The 15,846-nt window shown below is 41.5% G+C and overlaps 1 protein-coding gene across 4 annotated transcripts in view; it reads left to right on the top strand.

The window, feature by feature from the left end:
• The window catches only part of Large1 (LARGE xylosyl- and glucuronyltransferase 1), a 497,928-nt gene that overhangs the window by 262,491 nt on the left and 219,591 nt on the right, over positions 1 to 15,846 (top strand). For all 4 annotated transcript variants that reach the window (XM_051168561.1, XM_051168560.1, XM_051168562.1 and 1 more), the window contains one exon: positions 4,476 to 4,599. In XM_051168561.1, coding sequence (XP_051024518.1) covers positions 4,476 to 4,599 — 124 coding nt within the window. The remainder of the gene's footprint in view (positions 1 to 4,475; positions 4,600 to 15,846) is intronic.

The raw sequence follows: 15,846 nt of genomic DNA, 5'->3' as shown, positions 1-15,846 counted from the left end.
CCATTTTCAGGTGTCAATATTGTGTCGGTGGAGGTACACAGGTCCAGTCCTGCGCTCCCTGCAGTGGCTGGGCAGAGCGAGGAGGTGGATCTGATTGTAGGGAGACTGATTGCATCGAGCCTGTCTGTGTCCCCGAGGCTGGGCAAAAAGGTATGGGTCTCGGGGCCCGGGGCTGGCCCCTCCATCCGTTTCCCTGCGGTAGAGGCAAGGGATTACCTTGAATATCGGTTTTGGAATGGCAAAGGTTTGCCCAATGTTTTCCGCATTTACAGCGCGGGCAAACAGTTGCTGGTGCAGCTCTCGAGGTAGGCAAATGCACATTGTCGGGGAGACCGGTGGTGGCGGCCGAGACAGGGCATTGTCTAGCAAAATGATCGGGCTGCTTACAGCGGAAACAGGTCCTGGGGCCGGAATGGACCGCCTTAAGGGCGGCTCCTATTGCCAGATGTACACTTTGGGATACTTTATGGGCAAAGCTGTCAACATCAGCACAGAGTCTGATATAATCATTAATATCCTTACCCCTCGTATGGCCGCGTGAGGCAGTTTTACAGGCACAATTAGCATTTTCATAAGAAAGCTGTTTTAAAAGCTTATTTTCAGATTCGTCTGGACCCAAGACTCTCTCTGCAGTCTCAAGTAGACGTGCAATGAAATCACTGTAAGGTTCATGGGGGCCCTGAACTACTTTGGTTAACAGGGTGGTAAGAGGACCCTTCCCTGGTGGTAGAGCGCGCCATGCCCCCAAGGCTGCATTTTTAACTTGGGCAAGAAGCCCGGGAGGCAATGCCGCTTGCTTTGTTTCTGAAGAATAGTGGCCCTGCCCCGTTAATTTATAAAAAGTCCAGGAAGAAGAAGTGGACTTTCTTTGATTATTTTTTGCTGTTTCTGGACAGCAGTCCATGAAATCAGCTTTCCAGAGTAAATATTGTCCATGCTGGAGGACCGATTGGCCAAGTTTGAGCCATTCTCCTGGGACGAGGTAGCCCTGGGGGGGCAAGAGAATAGAGCAGAGAAAGAGTAAAAGGAGCGGTGGGCCCATAGTTTCTAACCGCACGGTGGAGTTCCTTTAGGATTTTGAATTTTAGGGGCTTAAAAGTTGAATTGGGGTCTGAAGGGGAGGGGTCAGAGCCCCCCTGTTCCTCATCATCTGAGCCATGACCATCAGTATCTTCTAAATCATCAGCCGTCTCGTCACCCTATGGCAGAGAATCCTCAGTAGAGGCCTCGGCGCCGGAAAACTCTCTGGAATTGGCTTGAAGCTGGGTCATCACAAGAAAGGCTAGCATAGGGCGTTTCTTAGAGGGGGCCCTGGAGCGCTGAATTGTGGCCCCTGTTGTGGGGGCAGGCAGTAGAAGAGTTTGTCAGAGGGCATCTTGGAGGGATTGGACCTCCATAGAAAGTTCAGAGTATTCTTTTTGAAGACTGAGAACCTCTTTAAGGTCTTGAATCTGTAGTTTTAAGTTGCGTTTAGCCAAATGTAAGGAGGATATACCGGGAAGGTGAGGCTGAAGTGCGGGGGGCAATAAAGGGAGGGGCCGATGAGGGGCCGGGCAGGAAAGGGGCGGCCAATCTGGGTTATGGTACTTGGCAGCCTCTTCCTCTAGGGTAGCTTCCTCAGAGGGGCTTAAGTCATCCCAGGTGGGGACTATCTTAACAACAGGATAAGCCTGGGTTGCAGGGTCCTGGCCAATGGGGGCATCATCTGCTAAAGAGAGCTTGGACAGGGAAGGATATAAAGGCTTATTGGAGGCGGGAGGGTTATCCCCCATATCTACGATAACAGAAGGGCAGGGGGATTTTAGGGGTTGTAACGACTTGGAGCCATGCGACTCCAGGGAGGCCAAGGAGGCAGAACGAGATAAGGGCCAAATGAAGGCCTCAGCTGAAGCAACCATGGAAGAAATGTCAGGGGTATCAGAAGAGATAAGATCTTTAACTAAAGTCCAGTAATTAAAAGATTGAAGAGGAATAATCTCAGGACCATGTTGGGAAGAATAGGAATCTAACTCTCGACGAACACGGTCCCAATGGTTAGGATTAATATTAGGACCATCAATGACAAACCAAGGACAGACTTGGGAAACAAATAAGAAAAAACGTACAAGGTCTTTTTTCTTAACTCTAACCCCTCTTTCCCTGAAACAACTTTTAAGGTGGTGAATAAATTGCACTTCCTTTGAGAGACTTTTACCCATCGTATTGACAGAGATGAACATTTACCTAAGTGCGGAGAGGTCTTGTGAGCGGCAGGCCCGCAACGGAGACAATCGGAGGTACTTTCAGTTTGACCTCGGTGAGAAACTTGACCGTGGTGGCTTTCGAACTATTGCCCACGAAGGGTCTTTGTCACGGTAGAGGGCTCGTACCTCGTGGCCACAATGGGCGCCACTTGTCCTGTCCAGCAGGACAACTAATTACGGGGTCGGGAGGGGAGCCATACCTGAGGGATGAGACGGGAAAGAAAGAGGCGAGACCAAGTAGCATTCCTATCAAGGTCTGTTTATTGAATCAAAAGCAAAAGCTTATATGGGGTGGAGGTAGGAACTAAGCAGTAGGAGGGGCCTTAGAATGTCTCTAGATAATACCATCAGGGGAACATCCTGTGGTTTATCTCTGAACAGTTTCTATCTTATCTTACCTAACTATCTCTCGGAAAGTCCCAAGCTAATCTGCTAAACAACATCTGCAGGGGCTGAAAGGAGGAAGTTAGCTTTGGAACGGGGCATCAGTATCTTTCCATAGCCAGTAGACTCTTTTAACTTTGAATGAACCCGGACTGGCTCCGAACATAGAATAAATGGGTTATAGGAGCTAGATGGGCCTGATTGTTGCTGGATTGTTAAACCCAAAGATGTGAGGAGAAAGACAGCCAGCTCAAATTATCATGCCCAAATTAAATTTAAAAAGCCATTAATTGAAGCAAGATTTTAAATATGTATACATGTACTGTCTCCTTCTAAAGGCTGGGTTCAAGAGATCAGCATTGGACCTTAGGAGAGTTTTATAGCTCGGGAGTAGGTGATTTCCAAATGGAGGATTATTTGGCCAAAATAGGCAGGGTTACAGAAGCAGAGCACAAACATTATAAGTTAGCCATAACAACTTCTTGAAACAAAGACATGTTTGTAAGGTGGTCACAACAAGATGATCTTAGCAAGATAGTATTACATGGTACAGAACCATTTGTAGTTAAGGTTAGAGGTAGTTACAGCCCAATTCTTGAGAAGCAGAAATTTAATCATATACAGGAATAGACCTAGTTTATCTTTACTGTAAAATGACTTTTAAGCTTAAGTTAGGCTGGGTCATCATTTACTAGACTAGAGGAAAAATTTTTCAAGAAGAGCCAGAACAGGATTTAAAACTCATTTTCATTTTTTCCTGTATTGATTACACTTTTGCTGCAACAAGAGACTTGAGATAGAGCAATATAAGGAAAAAAGGGTTTGTTCTGACTTATAGTTAAAAGACATGTATTACAACCCCTTTTCTACTCTTCAGGAGATGGCTCAGAAGTTAAGAGCACCTATTGCTCTTCCAGAGGTCCTGAGTTCATTTCCCAGCAACCACGTGATGGCTCATAACCATCTGTAATGAGATCTGGTGTTCTCTTCTTGTGTGCAGGAAGAACACTGTATACATAATGAATAAACCTTAAAAAAAACAACAACCCCTCTTAGAATACCTACTTTCAGTACTTATTACTTCTTTCCTTGTGGTAAGAAGATACCTTAACCAAATTAACTTAAGAAAGAAACAGTTTAGTATAACTTGCAACTGAAGGAGATACATTTCATCATGAAGGGGAAAGCAGGAGCACAAACCCAAGAAGAGAGCTTAAGCTATAAGCCTCCAGACTTAGTCTCTGTCACTTATGGCAGCAAACTTTACCCCTTAAAGGTTCCAGTACCTACCCAAACAGAACCACCAGATGGGGTTCAAGTATTAAAGTGCACAAGTAAATGTTCCTGTGTCATGCTGTCATGTAAGAGCTGGTTACTGTGGACAATTGAATGAGTGAAAGTCTTGGACCCACTACAAAGAAACAAAGTCCCATATGATACCAGCATAAAAACAGTTTCGTTTTGGAAAAGAATAAGCAGAAAATACCACTCACCTTTGAGTTAATGGAGAAGTATGTTGGCCTCTTCCCATACCAGTCTTTGTGTTTCTGCATTAATGCTGGCATGTCAAGTTGGAAGATGCAAGAGTTTGCATAATTCTTAATTATGCCTTCCTTACAGATGTCTTAATAACAAATGTGGGAACTGAAATTCAAAGATTGAGGGCGATGTCCTCTCTCCCTTGCAGCTCTAATATTCTCATCAAGAACCACTGTGGAGCAGCATGCCTGATTTACTTCCACAATAGCTTGTGACACTGTGCCATATTATCTGCTTGAAAGGGGGTGAGTTTGCAACTAGAATCAAGGCCCTTAATGTTCCTCTGGCATCCTCCTCTCCCCTCCACAGGCGGAATCCTCTACACTTCCACCTCATTGCTGATTCTATTGCTGAGCAGATCCTGGCTACACTCTTCCAGACCTGGATGGTACCTGCAGTACGTGTGGACTTCTATAATGCTGATGAGCTCAAGGTACTAAAAGGAAGGAGGGGAAAAGGATAAGAGTTTCCCTGTCCTGCTGCAGCTGGAATCCTTGGTAGGGTGTAATTAAATGGACTATAGTGAAGATAGAGACTTCACCTCCTAGTTGGAAATGTTCAGATTGTAATTTTGCTTATCTGAATTTAACATTAAACAACACATTAGTAAAACTGGTCTGCTAACATAGAACCTTCTTTGATCTGGGCAATTCTACCCACCATCATAGAAGCTGAAGTTCAGTGCTCTTGGTACATATCTGAACATGGTATGTACTACAATGATAGATCATCATTCTGTTGCTCTCCAAGGTGAATGCTGACCTCAGAGTCGGACAGACCTTGCCTTAACTCTGTGCTCTATTAACTACTGATCACAAGGCACAAACCAATCATCAGCTCATGCTGGCCTGTTTCTTCAGACAAGGAAAGGTTGTGCTCTCAAGGTTTAAGGTAAGTAAGAGTTTCTGATGAAGGAATATATGACAATGCCCCAAAAAGAATACACTGAATAAGGACTACATTTGGAGCATTTCAACCAATGAGTCATGTGGTCGCCTAATTCCTTTTTTTGAAGTTCTATAATGCCACCTTGCTTCCATGATGATTGAGATTGTGATCTAATGAAAGACCATGTACTTCGGCTCCCAACTCTGCTTATCTGTCTTTTGTCATTTCTATGAATTCTCCCTAACACTTAGCAATACATATTTGAAGACACCTGATGTGTGCCTTGTCAGCAGTGTGGCCATCCTATTCTCATTCTGTTCTCTCTATCACACTTTTTCTCCCTACTATCTTGTCAAATCTTACCCATCCTTTTATACTTAGTGGCATTGCTGTTCTTTCTCCTTCCCAAGAATAAGCAAGGGACATTTTATACATTTGTCTGTTACCACTATGTCTAATCTATGGTCCTTACTCCCCATGCAGCCACAGGAAACTATAAATGCATCCTGACATAAAAATGTAAATTTACTTAAAACAGACTAAGATGTGTGTATGAGTGTATGTATGTATTTATTTTTATTTTTTGTAAAACACTTACACAGATCTTGAGCATGGAATGTTCAAATGACTATTCTATTGTGGCAGTGCTAAAATTCTGAGCCTGCCATTGGAGCCTAGCAGCATATCTATAATGAAATATGAAGCCAAGAGCTTTTTCTAGTACATAAGAGGTGGTACATGGTAGGTTTCCCTCATACTTGGCATAGTATATGTATCTGGTGCATAGTAGGTGGTGCATGGTAGGTGTCTTATATACTAGGAGGTTTAACATACTGCTATTGCTAAAGGAATTAGCAGGTTTAAGTGAAAACTTTGGCCCTCTGTTTCTAATCACCTTGGGAAGGACCATACACCCAGGCCTGGGGCCAATTCTGAGAAATTGATTCTTCTAAGAGCCACAATGCCATTATAATTGCATTTCAGAGTAGTAGCATTTTAAATAGATCGTGCTGATGCATGCTAGAGTTTCTGATTTTCACATATTTTAGGCTCTGAGGTTGATCGAGATATTCAGAATTTTGTATTTGGGGCTTGTCGTAATTTGTGTGCCATTGCAATCTATTCTGAGCTAAAATTGATTAACATTCTTAAAATGGTAAAAACAAAATTTAGCAAATTGCTGTGCTAATTAAGGTAAGAAGCAAGCTACTCTTGTTTCCCAGGGTTTTAGCTGCAACACCATGGGGAAATGAAACCAGAAAGGAGGAGCAGAGCTGGCAAGAGGGCTCCTCTGCTCCACACTTATCACCCACTTCCTCCCTGCACTGTCTCAAACAACAAGCTACCTATGGCTTGTTTAGCAACACAGAGGGAGCCAGGTGAGAGGGCATAGGTCTCTAATCCAAGAAAATTTTGTTGCTTGTGCTGGAGGATAACTATCTCCAAGGCAACCTGAAATATATTGTGAGATTCTGTCTTTAAAGAAAAAAAAAAAAAAAAAAAAAAAAAAAAAAAAACTGAGATGAGAGCAATTCCTACGTTTTAATATCAAAAATGTGTCTTCTATAGAAAGTCTATGTAATCGAGTCTGAGACTTGGCTAGCTTACTTGTCAAATGGGCTAGGTTAAAGCCAACCACTGAGGGAGGAGATAGTCTCAGTAACATATCAAGTTCTTAAAAATTCTTGGTGACAAGAATGTATATTCTCAGTCTTTGGGAGACTGGGGAGGAAGGATTGTTAGAACCCAGGAGTTAGAGCCCAGCAGGTAACTTAACAAGACTCTTTCTCAACAAAAAAAAAAAAAAAAAATTTAAATTGAAGAGTCTCACTCCTTTTTGAATTCCAAGGTCATGTACTACCTACATGTTATGGATCATATTGATCACATCTCCTGTGATGTGATCCATGGACTTTATGTTGTTGAAGGGCCAAGGTGATCCTTGCAGTCCCCTGAGTCTTAGATAAGAGGAGAAAATAGAGAGTGAATGTGGTTCTTTTATTCATGGTGATCCACATAAAGAAGTTGTCTGCTATTCTACAAGCTTGTTATTTCTTGGATAGATTTTTGTCAGTTTGAAACAAGTTAAAGTTATTTGGGATAGGGAACCTAAGTTGGGAAAATGCCTTTGTCAGATTAGTTTGTAGGACACATTCTTGATAAGAGTTGATGTGAGAGGGCCCAGCACACTGGGGTGCTGCCATCCCTGGACAGGTGGTCCTGGCTGTAGAAGAAAGTAGGCTGAGCAAGCCATGGAAAGCATGCCAGGAAGCAGTATTCCTCCATAATCTGTTTCAGTCTTTGCCTACAGGTTTCTACCTTGAGTTTCTTTCATATCTCCCTTCAATGATGAAGTATGATCAGGACATATAAGCCCTGCCTTACATAGAAGAGTCCGGACATCTGTATTTCTTTCTATCTGTTACCAGCTCTCTCATATATCTCAGGATTTTTATTCCAGATCCTACCTAGATATTGAATGTGGACACATTATATACAGCACGATTCTTCCTGAGCACTAGTGGTCATACAGAAAAACATTCATATATGATCATTTCTGCAAACTTGCTCATGACACTGTCATAGGCATAGCTACTCATCATTGGCTTGTTCTGCTCCCTGTGTGTAACCCCACATCCTAGTTGAGCCTTGGTATCCCTAACCAACCATCATTACCTTTCTTTGCACATTTGCATCTCTTGCCTTCTCTTTTGCTCACATTTCCTCTCCCAGGACTATTCTTGTATAATAGCAAGGATCAGTTTTCTGAAAAAGTGAACCCACATATGGTACCCCTGCCCTCTGGTTAAATTTTTCTGTGGTCCCATATTGCTCTTAAGAGGAAGACCACAACTGTGCAAGCCATTTCTTTTGGCTATTAAACTGTTTCTTGGTCTTCATTTCTCATTGCTAAGTCATTCCCTTTTCTCTTCTTGAAGTTATGCTATTGTGAGCAACTGCCTTTTTTGTCATCACCTTGGGGACTCTTTGTTTTGTGCATTGTAGGATTGCACACATTTCATGAGGAAACTCAACACAGACCATGGACTTCTATATCTTGCTTGTGATGGTTTGAGAATAGCTCCCATAGATTCATGTTTGAACACATGGTAGATCTGTTTGGGAAGGATTATGTGGTGTGTGTAAGGCGGGGCAGTATGTCATTGGGGAAGGCTTTGAGGATTCAAATGTCCACAGAATTCCCATTAGCTCCTATACCTTGTTCTTGTGTTCTAAGATGTGAGCTCTCAGCTACTACTCCAGTGCCATGCCTGCCTATCTGTATCCATACTCTCTGGCATGATATCATGGTCTCTAACACTCTGAAACTGTAAGCCTCAATTAAATTCTTGTTTATGTTGCCTTGGTCTTAGTGTCTTATCACTAAGACCCTTTTAATGTCTTTTTGCTCCCTGAGTTTTGTCCCTGTTGTGTGACTTGTTGATTAAAGAAATAGTCACTATGGTACATAGTCCATGTTTGCTTGTTTCAGTTTCAGTTCTGGCGATTTAGCCTAGGGTTTCACAAAAGCTCATCATGCATTGTTATACTGAGCCTTATTCCCTCCCCTTCATTTTGCTTTTTGCTTTCAGACAGTGCCTCACTAAGTTTCCAAGGTAGTCTGGAACCTATGAAACTCGTGCTTCAGCTTCCTAGTAGCTGGGATCATGGTCCTGCCTTAGCATTCCCAGCTCCAGTGCTATGTTATTGAGAACAACAAGGAAAGATTTATCTTTGGTTGCAGAAGAGGGTTGCCACATTTCTGAGTATGATTTGCCATCTATGTGGACAGCCAGGTGTCTGCCTTCCTGAGACTTTGCAATAGTGGTTTTGCATATATACCAGTCCATATCCCAGTAGCAGCCCTAGGATAGGTAAGTATTCATTTTTCTATCTTTTCTTTTGACTATTCCACTTTTTTAAAATAAATATAATGAGATACTGTCTTCATTATGCAGCCTGCAATGGCCTTGAACTCACCATGTATCTCATGCTTCCTTCAAACTCACTATGAAACCAGGTTGAATATTTTTTTTTTACTTGACAAGTATCAGGAACAAACGCATCCACATGTCACCCTTTTGATGATAACTGGGAAGGAGGAAGAACAGGAGGGAAGCAGACATGAGCTGTGTTCTGTAGTTGTGTTCAACAAGTATGTCAGAAAGCCCATCTCCACACATGCAGGACAGCCTCTCCTGATAGGGCTGCCTCCAAGAAATCACTTTGTATAGCTCTTGGAAGTGGCATTTCTCAGACATGCTCCTATGGGCCCCCTTTTATCTATGTTAGTGCTGGAGATGGAGTATGAAGGAATAGAAAATTTATGAGGGATGGGTACATGATTAAAAATGAATTGTAGGAAACTCACCATGGACTGGTGTACTTTTCTCCATAATGACCAATTAGTGTGGATTTGCAAATAGGAGTCTCAGCCTGCCCATCTCTGCAGCCTGTAGAATACTCCTTGGTCTTTCCAATACTTGCATGGCCCATTTATTTCCAGCCTGCAAATTCCCATATCAATAGGCTACCAAGACTGTACATTCTGTGCTGTGAGCTCTGCTCAAAGCTTGCAGCTCTGAGCCTCCAGAAAGAATAGGGGGATTTATTTTGGTACAGAGCTTTGTAGATGGCTGCATACTGTCACTCACTTCTTATGACAACCCTCTGGGCTTGAGAGTGAACTTTGATTACCTCCATCTCACAGATAATTCATCAGCTAGCAACCCAGCACTGAGGAATATTTGCCTAAGATCAGGCAGCTAATAAATGCCAAGGCTGATATTTGACTTTTCTCTTGTGAAATGAGATGATCTAAGACAGGAAGTTGCATAATTCACTAGGCACATACGGAGTTTAAGTTTGAAGGAAAGGGCCACAGTGGCTGGTAAATTAGGGTGCCCTGGTCCCAATGTACTCAAACCCGTCTTTTGGGGTCCCTTGGACCATGGACAGCATCTACCATCTATTCCCTTTAGAATGAATATATTGTTTCTAATGTTCTCCCTCCTTCTCCTCTGGATTCCCACAATTCTATGGGACCAGTTCTAGTATCCCTACTACATGAATAAATGACTCCAAATCTTAGCTGAATGTTCTGGAGCCATGGACTCATGGCTCAAAACTCAGAAATGTCTTAACGCCACTGTCTAATCCTCATACTGTGTTCTTTCCCTTTGTGTGTGTGTAGGCTAACATATTGTCTATATATCTAGTTAGACAAGGGTGCCCCAAGCTCTCAATGCCTTTTCTCACTTTCCCTGAAGAGCAAATGAATTAAGCATTTAAAGGGCTGCTGGGAACAGACCTTCCTGCTAGGCATAAAAGTGACCCACTCCAGTGATGCTGCTGAGGTTTGTGGTGGCCCAGTCACTCTCATCCAAGGACCTTCTTCAAAACTAAATGATTGTTACTGTAGATAGTTTGCTTTAAATCAGCAAAACAGTTCTTGCCAGCTTTTAGACAAGGTCCTGCATGTCTATTCGCCTTTTATCTTGCCCTGTCTGGCACAGAAAGTCACCCCCATGCCACCACTCAGGTTCCAATGATGCTGAGCTCATAAAGGAAAGTGGCTGGAGCAGTGGCTGTTTCATCCATCACCTATCTGTGGTGAGTCCTAATTTATCTCCTTTTCTCTCAGCCCTGATGCCTGCTCATTACCCACATCAGAGAGGTTATGAAGTGGAATTCAAGGTAGTGGTTACAGAAGCTGTTGATGGTTGACTCTGAAAATTGGTGTCCCACTCATTGCTAACTGCCTTTGTGCTGACTTCTGTGGAAAGACTGGTGGTTCTCTTTAGACAGTTGTTATCTCTCAGCCCCCTTGCAGGCCTCTCCATAGAGCATTAGGTGAACTCCTGCCTATGCAGTCCATTTCCCAGGAAGATAAACTTACTGAACACTGAATTTTCAACTACAGAAAAATGAAGCAAACATGGATTCTATGTGTTGAAAGAGGTCTGATATTCATAGATTTTTGAACAAATGAGGCCTAGAAAGGCAAGCAAGGTTTCTTTAATGATTATTTTTAATGTATACATTTTCCTGAAGATCTGGCTAGGATTTTCAAATGCTAATCCTGGGGTCAAGTCTACTTAGGGTTCCACACTAGCAGTATTTGTGCTTCAGTTAATGTGACTAGATATTCCTCTGCGCTCGGGCAATTCCATCTCCTTTGGAGGCTCTGATCTAGTCTTGAGGTATTCAGTAGTGGACCCAGATAGGAAGTATGACTTGGATTTTTTGATACATGCTAAAATAACCACAGCAACACACAGCACTTAGGCCTTTCAAGCCATAGCTATAGCCCCCCTTTGTTGCATAAAAATTGTATTTTATATTAGGAAGCACAGCGCTTGGCACACTGTGGACACCTACCTTCTCCTCACATGGCGGACTACACATGCACTCATCAGGACAGTTCAGCTTACAGTACTTCATCTTTAAAACAGAACTAAAGCATTGTGCATGCAGTAAAGTGTACCTGAGGTTTGAGATTTGAGTTTTTCTTTTCTTTTGGTTTTGTGTTTTTTGTTTGTTTGTTTTGTTTGTTTGTTTGGTTTGGTTTTTGTTTTTTTCAAGACAGGATTCTCTGTGTAGCCTTGAGTATTCTGGACTTGCTTTGTAGACCAGGCTGGCCTCGAACTCATAGTGATCCTTCTGCCTCTGCCTCGAAGTGCTGGGATTACAGGCCTGTGCCACCATGCCTGGCTGGGATTTGGGTTTTTCATTTGCTAATGGAATGTAGCATATCTATTTTGTAATGCTTGGCAGCAACAGGGAGTTGCAATGCTCAGTTTACCCTATTCTACCAGAGGAAACAGTCACAGCTCTAGGACAGGTTGTTTTGTCAGCTGCAATTTTTATATTCAATGCATAAATTACTTTCTGATTTACAGTATTTTTACTTGAATTAGCATTATCAATACAAAACCCCATCAAGTGGATCTGAGCCCAGGGGTTCTGCTTGATCTAAGGCACCAACCAAGGACAAAACGTGCAGTCATCATCAAACCCCTACCCAGATCTAGCCAAGGGACAGAACATTCTCCACAGTTAAGTGGAGACTGAGGACTGACTTTCACAGGATCTCTGGTGCCCCATATTTGGCCATGTCCCTTTGTTGGGGAGGCCCAATGGCACTTGGAGGAAGGATAGCGGACTACCAAGAAGAGACTTGATACCCTAGCACCATATTCAGGGGGAGGAGGTCCCCCTCAGTCACAGTCATAGGGAAGGGGGATTGAGGTAAAAGTGGGAGGGAGAGAGGAATGGGAGGATGCATGGGATGGGATAGAAAATGAGATGTAATATGAATTATTTTATTTTTCAATAAAAAGGTGTTAAAAAAAACAAAACAAAACCCCATCAAAAGTCAAGAAACATTAATGTTTGAGGTTGGTTATTAATAACTTCATCATTTCCACTACCAGGGTGATTGCTGACCTCTTAAAGGATAGGCATCATGGCTTGGTTTTCAGAATAGTTCATAGGCTTGACCCTCCTTCTTTGTTATATTGTTGTAGGAGGGCTGACAGGAGGTAATACATGCAGGACCAGAACAGGTGCCATTAGCATGATCATGTAATGCTTTTCTGGTTTCTGGATTAATGGTCCAATTTCTGAAAACCACATCTTGTTCATATTCAAATGGTATGTCTTAGCCTTTGTCATGGATGCTTACATCAAGACCACAGGATATACATTGTGCATAAAAGCCACAGATTAAAAAAAATATATATATATATATATATATATCGGATGCATAGAAGACCAGCCACTGCCCATTATATGCTGGGTGTATATAACTATGTAGACAGACAACAGAAATGCATTATAATGTAATCTTTTTATGTCAGGTCTTCCCTTCATTTAGACCTGAGAAATTTTATTCTTTGTATATCAAGCTTCTTTTTTTTTTTTTTTTTTTTTTTTTTCCTTTTCAGAGTGTCACTATGTATCTCTGACTAGCCTTAAAGCATTTGCCTCTGTTGACATTTTGTCCTCAAACTCACAGAAATCTGTCTGCCCCTGGGCACCTCAATCCAGAGTGCTAAGATTAAGGGCATGCACCACTCTGCATACAGCTGCACTTAGCCTTCTTAATGAATGGGGCATGTTTCCTTCTGAGAATCATGCACTCTTCATTAGGAAAGAACATGGCAGTCCTCTGCCATTATCTTATATTTTCAATTCTTATTTGATGCATAGATAACTGGTTCATTTTTGTTTGAACACTTAGTGATTTGAAATCATTTCCTTCTGAAGATTCTTTGTCATATTTAGAAATTCTCAGAGTTGATTGCCTTGAGCTTCACTGGGTCCACTGGGTCAAGGACCAATGAAGACTTAGGATAAGTATGTATTTGATTCATCTTTAATTACACTTTCTTTTGGTGAGAACCCATGAGCAGAGAATATAACTTCACTCTGTGCCCAGCTCTTAGAGTGAAACATTGTCCAAAGCACCCATTTCATGTTCTCTCTCTGAGGCTATGCAGAGTTGAGCCACAGCCACCTGCTTTCTCAAAGACTTGGCGTATCTACCGAGTTCTCTCTTTTCCCTTATCAATTTATTTCTTGAAGGAGGGTATACAGAGATGTTATACAACGTAAATGTGTATTTGAGCTGTGCTTTCACAAATGGCTTCTGTCATCTATTTCTCTCTGCCTCATATTTCTGTAACTAGATCTTCCTGTCACTTTTTCATGAGCTCTGTGTTCCCTTTCCTATCTGGTACAATCACTGGTCTAAGCTCAGAGACTTACCTAACTCATTTAAAACTATCCAGTGTCTGAAACTACCTTGGTTTCATCTTGAGCAATGTACCCTTCTCATTCTAACTGCTTGTGATCATCATGGTCATAGCTAAGCTTTTTGAAGAATGAAATGCTTCCATGTGCCTGATTTTCCTATGTCCTCTGAATAACTCCATGTTCTAGATAGGAAAGGTGCTTCCTTCAACTTATTAATTACTCATTGACCAAAAACATTATTAGATCACTGTTAAGCAGATGGAGAAGATGTGAGTTCCAGCTTCTGTAGACCTAAGTTTAGTATTATCTTCTTGTGATACACACTCCACCTGCCAATATCTCAAATAAGAAAATTGGAAATGAAGGATCTCTGATTTGGTGTGGTCATTAATCAGTGTTCACAACTCAGTGCACATTTCAGTAGCAGGGATTAAACAAAATCCCTCCTTTAAAATAGTAATTCCCATTAGTAAGATTTGACAGTATGCAGAATGATATGCTTAACAAATATATTCTTACTTTAGTTACACAATGCACTCTAAGGTGGCCATGCTGACGTCACCATTTCCAGGTGAGGAAATGAATGCTTTGAAGGAGCCTTGTTCCAAAGACCATGTTCATGGATTATAAAACCAAAAATCTGACTCCAGCATAGTGTTTGATAGTAATAAAGTATGGTATGATTTGTAGAATGTTTCATTTTCTTTAACTACATTTTACAAAGCAAAATTAATCTCGGCACAGTGCCAGTACTTGTAATTACTGCTTTTAGGAGGCAGAGAAAGACAGGAGTGTATGAGTTTAAGGCTAGCCTAGGATGACCAGTTAGGCAATTTTGAGAAAGAGTGAGAGGGATATGTATGAAGAGGATGCACAGGTGAATAAAAAACAAATGTGATATGTTTTTTGTAAAATATCCTAAACTGAATTAAATTATTAGGGTTTTGGAGGGTTGTTGTTGTTGTTGTTGTTTTGAGGCAGGGTCTCACTGTGTAGCCTTGGCTGGCCTTGAACTTACAGAGGTCTGCCTGCCTTGCCTCCCAAATGCTGATATTAAAGACATGGATCATTGTTCCAGGCCCTCATTTTAATTTTGTATACTTAAATGTACTGTGTAAACATTTAGCTCATTTTATTTTAATTAAATTTGTTTTTAACTAATAATGTATTGAACAAAAAGTATATCAATAATTGAGATAGCATGTGACTTATATACCTTGTATAAGCAAGTTGAACATACTTAAGTGTTTCCTACTAATTTATGATGAAAACTTTAAAGTATCTTCAAAGCTTGAAGGAAAACTGAGAAACATCCAGGAGTAGTGCCCATGTATTCTCATGTATATATGACAGTAAAATGGCTTATGCTGTGTGAGCACCCAGAGAAAACAAGCCATCCATCATAAGTCATTCCTAGCTCCCCAAAGTCATCAAAATGGGTACTCAAGAATGAAAAGATCTTGGACCCAGGGAGATAGCTCTGGTTGTAAAGGTACTGAGGACCCAAGTTAAGTCGCCTGACCTACTTGGTGGAAGTAGAGAAACATCTCCAACAAATTATACTCTGGTTTCTACTTGTACCCCATGGCATGTGTGAACAAATACAGACAAACAGACAGACAGACAGACAGACACACACACACAACACACACACACACACATGCACATTTATATATAGATAGATATGAAAAGTTAGTTAAAAGGAATGAAAAGCCTTGTTTTCAAGAAGCAGACAGTGTGTGCTGAGTAAGGGTGTGTGTAGAATGATCTGGAGATAGTTGCCTTAAATCAACTGCAAGGCTAAGTATAAATGTCAGAAAATTGGTTTGAAAATATGTACAAATAGCCATCTGATTACAGGCAGTAAACACTAGGGGAAATATAGATTGGGTTTCAAAGCCATAAAATTTTATATGATTTGAGAGAGTAATTTGGATGGTATATTTTAACACTTTGTTTTTTGTTTGTTTGTTTGTTTTCCCTTTCCCGTGAGAATGAAGGTGAACTTTCTGCAATGCCTCAGTATAACGAG

Source organism: Acomys russatus, chromosome 26 (assembly GCF_903995435.1).
Source record: "Acomys russatus chromosome 26, mAcoRus1.1, whole genome shotgun sequence".
In the NCBI taxonomy this organism is placed as follows: domain Eukaryota; kingdom Metazoa; phylum Chordata; class Mammalia; order Rodentia; family Muridae; genus Acomys; species Acomys russatus.
This window is presented reverse-complemented; position numbering and strand designations above follow the sequence as displayed.